General features: G+C 34.7%; 1 protein-coding gene across 1 annotated transcript; it reads left to right on the top strand.

Annotated features, from left to right (window-relative positions):
- Nucleotides 1–1,698: 1,698 nt before the first annotated feature.
- On the top strand, nt 1,699–5,951 carry LOC9327985 (mitogen-activated protein kinase kinase kinase 2). Its single transcript, XM_002891877.2, has 17 exons — nt 1,699–2,127; nt 2,420–2,461; nt 2,551–2,616; nt 2,711–2,821; nt 2,900–2,980; nt 3,056–3,133; nt 3,269–3,351; nt 3,437–3,518; nt 3,599–3,699; nt 3,808–3,847; nt 3,939–3,998; nt 4,089–4,138; nt 4,214–4,445; nt 4,539–4,709; nt 4,803–5,104; nt 5,345–5,415; nt 5,510–5,951. The coding sequence occupies exons 1-17, from the start codon at nt 1,834–1,836 to the stop codon at nt 5,602–5,604; spliced, it is 1,959 nt and encodes a 652-aa protein (XP_002891923.1). The 5' UTR covers nt 1,699–1,833; the 3' UTR covers nt 5,605–5,951.
- The last annotated feature ends 4,203 nt before the right edge of the window (nt 5,952–10,154 follow it).

Below are 10,154 nucleotides of genomic sequence, written 5' to 3' on the forward strand. Positions count from 1 at the left end.
AGACGTCCTCCTCAACATGGCCAACTCCATATTCTTCTACAATCAAATCATTCCTCTTGTTGTAATTGTAATCTTCACTACTACCTTCACTGCCGTCTATAGTAGGGTCGAGGGTACTTCCGGCACTATATCCACCACTGACATCGTCATCTATTTCAATGTTTTCGTCGCTGTCATCCTCTGCATCTTCATTTGTTTTTTCATCCTGTACGTCAGTTTGCTCATCTACATCCGCATTAGTAGTGGCATCTACAGTTGTACTGAACGACACAAACAAGTTGACACTTGGATCCCCAACACGAATCAGGAAGAATGTATCCAAGCTCATTTGATTGTCAATGTAGACAGGAGGGCGTGTACGTTCTATCATAATTGACATATTTCCCGGCATCCAGTAACTAATTATTGGCTGTCATTCATTGTACTTCAAATTGAAAACCTCACATAATGTACGTGCCAAATCCGTGTACCTCATGTTTTCTCTAACACGTACACACCGACCATAGCTTCCTTTCTCAGGTTCAAATTTCCATTGTTCTTTTGTTATTATCCACTCACCAACCATAATAAATACTGGAATCTCCATTAACATCCTGCATCATAAATTCAGGAGAACCCCATTAAATGCAACTGAGAACAACTTTTATAACTCCAACTAAAAAAAGACTTTGCAACTACACACTTAGTGCACATTGAATCTCCTCATTTAACATTTATTACAGAACAAATATAGAATGAAGACAGGAATAAATGATCAATTTCCTGAAGTTTTGTATCCAAATCAATTTTGTTTTCATTGAAAGTGTATGTAATACCTAAAATTTATATTTACAACTTCATTACTTACCACGGTCACTGCTTTCTCGCCTGCAAACTTTGTTAAACAACAAGATCAAAATGGCGTCTATCTCATTTATTCATAGATATTGAGGGGAAGTTTATGTTTTTTCTTATTTCTCTTTACAAAATCTAAACAGTGGACGTTATTACGATTTAAGATGATTAAAATAAGATGTAATGATGAGTTTGCATTGATTACAGTTGGAATGAGTCATGTTTCAACTTTTTCAGTATTTAAAACATTTGTGACAACGTATTTTATTTGTTTTATTCTTTCGGTGTACACTGTACATCCGACGGAAATATTAAAAAACTAATCAACTGTAGCTAACGAGATACTGTGTACGTAACCAACTCGCCTGACGATTTCGTTCGCAGTCACTGTACACCGGTTCGGCTACAAGGGCATTTTCGTCAGAAATTGACATAATTGTCAAATGGTGAAAGCTAATCCCCACTTTGTCAAAACCTGAAATAAAAACTTAAAAGTTGGGCCTGGCCCGTAATTAACCCTATATTAAATCAAAATTCTAGCAACAAGTAACTCAAGTCCTCCCCTTAAACTTTTAAAAATTTAATATCTGTGATCGTAAAACATTTTCAATATATTTCAATATATTTCTTATTTTGGTTATTAAAGTTTATCTTTTGGGACTAAGCGTTAAAATTGCAAAAAAAATAACGATTGGTTGATCTGTTTTATAGAAAATATTTTTATTTTTTATAAATGAGTGATTGATTTGTTTAATTCAAGGTTTTCTTTTTTTTTCCGTCAAATTTCTCTTCATAAAATTAAAAAATGTTTATCCTTATCTTTTTCTATATATTTTCTTCTTAAAATTTGTTTTATACAAAACCTTCAATATTTCTAAACTATTAAAATTTTGAAAATGGAATCTTCTCCCCCTTTTTCCCCAACGCTCTCATCGTCGTCATAGAAATCTGAAATTCTAACAACAACAGTGAAGAAGAAATCCTTCGCAACCATTTCAAATGCAAGATCTCTTCGGATCAGTTCGCCGGTCACTAGTTTTCCGTTCTACCACCGACGATGACAACCAAGAGAATCATCCTCCTCCGTTTCCTACTCTCCTCGCCGATAAAATCACTTCGTGTATCCGCAAATCCATGGTTTTCGCCAAACCTAATTCACCACCACCTAACTCCACCGTACAGACGAAACCTCCGATTCGGTGGCGGAAAGGTCAGTTAATCGGCCGTGGTGCTTTTGGTACTGTGTATATGGGGATGAATCTTGATTCCGGTGAGCTTCTAGCCGTTAAACAGGTTAGTTTGAGTTTGAAATTGTTATCTTCTTCTGGAATTTTGATTTACTCGTCTCGGATTTTGATTTTGAAATTAGTGTCACTTTAATGGTTCTTATTGGTAATTAATGGAATCTATAAGCTTTAATCACAGATTTCTACTTTGTTTTCGGTTGTCACTGTCATTGATTATGGTCAGATTTTGGAATTTAGGGTTTTAAGCTCTTAGACTTGTTTTTGAATCTTTTTGTGGCTTTGAGTTGTTGTTGTGATTTGATTATATCATGAGCTGATTGTAGTTGTTTCTTTCTCAGGTTTTGATTGCATCTAATTGTGCATCCAAGGAAAAAACTCAGGTTCATAAACAAGCCAATCTGTTTCTTGTTGATATTGTGCTACATTTTGGTTTTACGTTACATGACTTTCTTATTTTGGTGCATAAAAGGCTCATATTCAGGAGCTTGAAGAGGAAGTGAAGCTACTCAAGAATCTCTCCCATCCAAATATAGTTGTAAGCAATAACATTATTATCTTCGTGCAATGCTGATAGATCAAAGCAGGTTTCTGTTTTTTTTTCTAACTTTGGCAATTTGTTTTGGCCTTAGAGGTATTTGGGTACGGTGAGGGAAGATGACACTTTGAATATTTTGCTTGAATTTGTTCCTGGTGGATCAATATCTTCACTTTTGGAGAAATTTGGATCCTTTCCTGAATCTGTAAGTCTTCACTCCATAAACCCCTATTGGTTTCCTTAAATGTTGATGATCGTAATGTCTTTAAGCTGATTGGCTCAGGTTGTTCGGACATACACAAAGCAACTGCTTTTAGGCTTGGAGTACCTTCACAATCATGCGATTATGCACCGTGACATTAAGGTATCTATTTTTGCACTTACTACGAAACTGTTTAATATTTCACATATCCTTGCCCTTCTCATTCGAGGTTCTCAGGGTGCTAATATCCTTGTGGATAATCAAGGATGCATTAAACTTGCTGATTTTGGTGCATCCAAACAGGTAGCTGAGTTGGTAAGTCAATTTTCAGTCTTCAACTTCTATTATATTAAAACCATTCTGCTCTGAGTTTTCTAGTCTTACTCAAGTTGTTCTTATAACATATTCTTCATCATGATTTCATTCTAATAGAAATACATTTATCTCTAGGCTACTATTTCGGGTGCCAAATCTATGAAAGGGACTCCCTATTGGATGGCTCCGGAAGTTATTCTTCAAACTGGGCATAGCTTGTAAGCATTTCTTCAAACATGCTTGTAATTGCGAGGTTACATGCTTTGTCGTCAATTTCATATTACCTCTGGCTATTCTATGCAGTTCTGCTGATATTTGGAGTGTAGGATGCACAGTTATTGAAATGGTAACTGGCAAAGCTCCTTGGAGCCAGCAGTATAAAGAGGTACTTAATTTTGTAATTTTGTATTCAATGTTATTCACAAAATCTGGTTCTTGAACTTCTGTGGATATATATTTTTTCAGATTGCTGCTATTTTCCACATTGGAACGACGAAGTCGCATCCTCCAATCCCTGACAATCTCTCCTCTGATGCGAAAGATTTTTTGCTCAAGTGTCTGCAGCAGTACGCTACTTTTGACTCAAATTGTAGATTAGAAATCGAATTAACTTCTATCACTTCTTTTGCTTGTTGTCTTGTGGATTGCTGAAACATCAGGTCCTGTCTTGGCAGGGAACCAAATCTGCGGCCAACCGCTTCTGAGCTGCTAAAGGTGAAATGGTCAACAGAGTTAATGAAATCCAATCAGGTCACATATTTTAATTCATCGAGTCATAATGTTCTTGCTTTTCTTTTATTGGCAGCATCCATTTGTTACGGGCAAACAGAAGGAATCTGCTTCTATAGATCTTGCTTCAGTCATGGTGAGTTCACATTATCCAATCTATAGACTATCATTTAGGTTTTTTCTTAAGGAATTTTGATAGGACATCTCTTTGTGTACATATTCTCAGGACAATTCATGCAGTCCTTTACCATCCGAGTTGACAAACATTAAGAGCTAGTAAGTGCTGAGCTGAAGCCAAAAACTTTTAAGCTGAATTTCTGACTGCTGATCGTTTGTTTCTTTTTCTTACAGTCAAATGTCTACAAGTGAAGATGTAGGAGACATCTGTAACTTGGGTAGTCTGACTTGTACACTTGCTTTCCCTGAGAATTCAATCCAAAATAACAGTTTGTGTCTGAAAGGTAATAACGGGTATGATGAGGATGATGATGATAATGATATGTGTTTGTTTGACGATGAGGATTTCTTGACATATAATGGAAAAACTTGCCCTAGTCTTGACAATAATACTGATGCGAGGAAGGTAAGCTTGTGTGAGATTAAACTTTCTCATATATATTTCAGATAATTTTCCGAATAATTAAATCAATTTCGGTTTCATATTATTTCAACACAGAGCTGTGATACCATGAGTGAGATCTCTGATATTTTGAAGTGCAAATTTGACGAAAATTCTGGAAATGGAGAAACAGAGACGAAAAATAGTATGGAAGTTGACCATCCATCGTACTCAGAGGATGAAAATGAGCTGACCGAATCAAAAATCAAAGCTTTCTTAGATGACAAGGTGACTCATTGATAATGTTCTGTTTCCTCAGTGCATTTATATCCACTCAGAGTTTGCAAACATTGACTTGGTGGTAATCTGTCTTAACCATAGGCTGCAGATTTAAAGAAGTTACAGACGCCTCTCTATGAAGAATTCTACAACGGTATGATCACATGCTCTCCCATCTGCATGGAGAGTAACATCAATAACAATAAACCAGAGGAGGCACCTCGTGGTTTCTTGAAACTGCCTCCAAAAAGTAGGTCTCCGATTCAGGGCCATATTGGTCGTTCACCTTCTAGAAGAACAGATGCAGCATGTTGTTCCAAGAGCCCAGAAAGTGGTAGTAGCTCTGGTTTGCCGAATAATAGCAATGCAAGTGCTGGTGCAGAACAAGAATCAAACAGCCAGAGGTAAGTCCAACACCAGATATTGTTCTGCTTCAGAATTAAATTTTAACTATAACGATTTAGATTCATTTCCTTCATTTATTCGTTAACGTTAATAGAAACCAAAACTGTAGTCCTGTGATTGCATGTCTTAAGATATGATGACCCTCCATTGCTAGCAATTGGTTCAATGGTGACATTTACCATGAGTTCTTATCTCCTTTTCTTTAAACATCTGGAATTGTGTTGTTTTTGGCTTTGCAGTGTCGCGCTCTCAGAGATAGAGAGGAAGTGGAAGGAAGAGCTTGATCAAGAACTTGAAAGAAAGCGAAGAGGTAACTGCTTTTTTCATGAATTCTTCATCATTTTTGTGGTTTGCTCATTTATAGACCACACATCATACATACTCAAACTCAAATGTTGTTGCAGAGATTACACGGCAAGCAGGGATGGGATTATCCCCGAGAGATAGAAGCTTGAGCCGACATAGAGAGAAGTCAAGGTTTGCATCTCCAGGCAAATGATCTATACAAAAATCCAGCCAATTTTGCACTTTTGTCTCTAAGGCTCTTACTGCTTCTAAAGCTTTGCTTCTGATCTTTCGATTGCTCATCTAGTATATATGATATAGACATAAATGTGCCAACTAAATATATATATAGAGATAGCTGAAATATTTGATTGAAGTACAGTGTGATGAGAGAATGTTGGTGCATATTGAGGGTTAAGCCAACCACAGAGCAAATATTTTCGAGAAATTATCGAAAGCTTTGTTTACTTTCGAAAGCTTAGTCTTCTCAGTGTCTTGTATTTTCTTTTGTCACTCCAAATCTTTTCTTCTGTGAAAGTACAAATGCTTGCGGAAAGCGCATATCATATCTTTGGTCTTAATTTGAAGTCCACGTTGTCTATAAGATTAGTTCTCATTTCTTCTTGGAAAGTCTATACAGCTTTCAAAGTGATAGACTTTAAGTCTCATTGGTGTTATTCAATGGTGGAGTTAAAGTCAATTCTTTAAGGTTTGTAAAATCTAGTGTTATTCAAAACTAAAAGACTTGTAAAATCTTTGTATATTAAGCCATTTGAAATGAAACTTCTTTGGAGTTTCATGAGTAAATTATTAGAATCCAAATCCAAGATATATTGTAGAGATTTTGAAATCCACACAAACAGATTCTTAAAACCAATATCAGAAAGCAAATCTAAACTTTAAAGAATTGATTTTAACTCCACCATTGAATAACACCCCCTTAGAATATATTTAATTTAGAGGATAAAATGACAAAAAAGTTGTTTCTGCTTACATGCCAGCTCCAAATTCACTTATACTGAGAGGAGACCGAGGCTAGTTTGCCACTAAATAGAAAAAATGAATCTGGCCTGCCATTTTGTGATCTGAGTGCCACTATAAATGTGATATCCCCAAATTACCCTTAATGAAATGACAGACGATCGGTACAACTAAGAGATAATAGTACAACTGGTACAGATAGATTATAGGACAACTGATACAAATAGTATAACTAAGAGATAATTGGACAACTGGTACAAATGGTATTACTGGAAGATAATTGTACAATTGAAACAATTGGTATAACTGACATATAAATAGATACAACAAGGTACAACTGGTACAAATAGTTAGGTATAACTGGTACAAATAGTTAGGTAAAACTGAAGCAAAACAATTGTAATTCTAAACCCTAGCGCCGTCACACTCACTAATTCGTCTCTTCTTGCTTTGTTCACCGTCATCGTTGCCGATTATCTGCCGTCACACTTCCGTGAACCGTTTTTTCTTGATTTGTGAACCGTTTTTTCTTACCCGTGCATTACAAAGCCGATTTTGGAGAGATCTAGATCTAGATTGTTGTTGGATATCTGATTTGGGAATCTGAGCATAAACTATGATGATGGAAACGAAGTCAAGGACAAAGATCGATCAAAAGAACGAAGAGAGAGAAGAGAGATCCATGAAAAAGAAGAGATCTATCATTTATGATGATGGAGAAGAAGAGATCTGGGATCAAAGATTAAAAAAATCCAGCAAAATAGATCTAGGGCGTTGATGATGGTGGAGAAGAAGAGGAGAAGAAGAGAAGAAGAAGAAGAGGATAAGAAGAAGCGTGAAAATTATGTGGAGAAGATATGGATTAGCAAAAGAAATGGCAAGGGTACGTAATTTGTGGTTTAGGTTAAGGGTTTTTGGACTTTTACCATATATTTTGATTTAAAAGAAAATGAAAAATAAAATTAAAAAATAGGGGTGGCAAATACGATTAGTTTTATGGAGAAAGTGGCATTCTAGCCATTGTTTCTACTGAGAGTGACTTTATAGGTACGCTGAATTTGATTTCTACTCGATGTGCTTTTTTTTTTTTTTTAACAATTTTTTTGGACCATTTCTTGATTTATGCGTGTCATCCTTCTGCAGGGCCATGCTAATCTTCTCTGTATGGTTCCAATTTTATCAGATGTACCCGAAGGGACTACTCGATGTGCTTTGCATATGGGGAAGGCTTTAACTCATGTGTATGGAATTATTTTTATGTGAAAGTAGGGAACGTACAAAGCATAATAAATTGGTTTACTGTTTCTTCATACAATAAAGTTAGTTTAGTTTAGTGGTTGCAAAGTCCAGCGGCGATGCTACACGGTGGATGGCCATCACCAAAGTCGACATAGACATCTGGCTCAATCACTTCGACCCCATCAAGACAAAAACCGGACGATGAATTGGAAATGAAAATGAACGTTCCGTCTAGACGTATACAATTCCATACACAAATTTAAGCTTCTTGACGACTTGACGTTTGTTTTCGAGATAGAGCAGAGTGTCTCTTTATTTTCTTGGGAAGAGACGTCATATATACACATCATGTACAATCATGAATATGTGTATGGAATTGTATACGTCAACGGATGTGTAAACTACTCCATAACTAATTAATAACAACTATGAGGACCACAAAAGGAGTCCAAATAACTTTTGATAAGTGGATGACACTTCACTTCTAAATTCGAACCACAACTTGATTTCTATAATCATTGTTACATTGAATATTTCCCTTTCTCTTAATTGCTAACATGCGCCGGCAAGTCTCACTTTTCTATACCCACAAAAAGATGTACAATAAAACCAGTGAATATTTCCCTTTCCGTTAGATGGAAATCCACAAAACCCAATTTCATTGTACATCTTTATTTACTCGTTTTACACTTTTCACTATACGACATGTTATCATTAGTTTGTTAAAATGATTAGTAAAAACGCATTACCTTATAGATATTCACTGGCCTAGAGATTTGCTTTACAATACTCTCATTTGTTTGCATTTACTTAAGTTTCCTGATTTATGTAGTTTTGAATTGTTGCTCAAAGCTGATGAAGCAGAAACTGAATTTACATGCCACTTCAAATTATGCTTACGTGTCGGTTTATTCTGGTTTGTTTAAGTCTCTTCTAGATAGCTTTAATTAATGTCGGATATCATCAACAATTCAACATGCATGGTGTTGATTCTTACACCCATTTGATACGATTATACGAATCTAGCTTATAATAAGTCAAAACAAGCGCACAAGATCGATAAGTAATTAAACTTATCCAAAATTTACATTTCATAACGTGGGTATAATTTGGTCTCTTACACTTGAATTTGGTAAATTTTACTCTTTATTTTGGTTATTCACGAAACTTGATTTCTTGTGATCCCAAAACAAGTCGAATTCGGGTCTGCCTAAAATAAATCTATACGTCATATATTATTTTTGCACAGAAAAATATGGACCGTTACGGCATATATATATAGCCTAATCTATAACAAGAAAACCGAACACTCTATACAAACTTAGTTATCTCGCTACTTGCCCATTAAAGCTATATAGCTTCACCAAACTTTCTCTATTCATCACTATCTCACATACACATTTATACATATAAACCAATTTGCCCTCTTGATAACGTAAGCTTATGTAAAGTTGATATTTTTGGGTAGTGTTGTCCATTTCATCAACTAAGTTTTAAAGTGCTTACGATGATAAAGTGGGGTTCAAATAGGTTCCACCAATGAAGCATGTTTCTTATTCTGTATTTTTCTTCTTGGTAAGCGAGGAATTTTAAGTATGGATTCATATTGATCCCGATACATACGATATTCTTACCAATTGACTTAACGTATTGAATAGTGCAGAAATAAAACTAAGTGGGTTAGATTCTTTATTTTACTTTTTCTTTGGTCGGCAGAAATTTTGTCCTTCGAGAAATCAATACCCTTTTTTTTACCGAGTGTGGGTTTTAACATTTTCGTTGACCGTTGTTGATTCAGGTACACTCAAAAAGATGATATAGAGGGGTAAATATTAAGAAAAAAAACTACAATGGCTGGGTAAGGAAGAAATATATATTCAGGGTTTTTTAATTTTCTTTGGTAATAGTGGATGTTGATGAATGATGATCTAAGCCAACGATTTTTATTTTTGTGCAAAAATTAAAACCAAAGATAAAATAAATAATTACTAAATAGATGATTTCATTTGTCTTTGTTTACAATGTAAGGCATTGAGTGCACTCCCCTCTTAGTGGTGCCGGCAGAAATTTTTTAACATGGTAGAGATGTAAATTTAATAAATTTTGTTGTAAAATATGATGAATATCCAATGAAATAATATTATCCATATCATATGCATTTCTACGCATACAAATCTCATCAAGTTCCACATGATAACAATATATATACATGAAAAAGTTTAATTTAATTCTCCATTTCTTAAAAAGATTAATTATTATTATAACACTTTAATTAGGTAGTATATATAGTTTATCATCTATACAATGAAAAATAGACGTCAGGATATTGGCAATGATTTAGGATATAATTTAGTCGGGAATTTTAATAATTTGATATAATGATTGATAAAACATACATAATAATTTCAGTGAAATAGTAAGAAATTTTTACTACGAATATGATATTATATCAGGTAATATAGATTTTCTCACAATATCAATATATATATATATATATATATATATATATATATATATATATATGATACTTTTAGATTAGTACTT

Source organism: Arabidopsis lyrata (assembly GCF_000004255.2).
Source record: "Arabidopsis lyrata subsp. lyrata unplaced genomic scaffold ARALYscaffold_1, whole genome shotgun sequence".
NCBI classification, from domain to species: domain Eukaryota; kingdom Viridiplantae; phylum Streptophyta; class Magnoliopsida; order Brassicales; family Brassicaceae; genus Arabidopsis; species Arabidopsis lyrata.

What these genes read in the sequence shown, in the direction of transcription:
- LOC9327985 (XM_002891877.2), top strand. Translation starts at nt 1,834, where the DNA reads ATGCAAGATCTCTTCGGATCAGTTCGCCGGTCACTAGTTTTCCGTTCT. An exon ending in CCAAACAGGTAGCTGAGTTG is followed by an intron (nt 3,134 to 3,268) that starts GTAAGTCAATTT and finishes ATTTATCTCTAG; the next exon opens with GCTACTATTTCGGGTGCCAA. An exon ending in ATAATACTGATGCGAGGAAG is followed by an intron (nt 4,446 to 4,538) that starts GTAAGCTTGTGT and finishes ATTTCAACACAG; the next exon opens with AGCTGTGATACCATGAGTGA.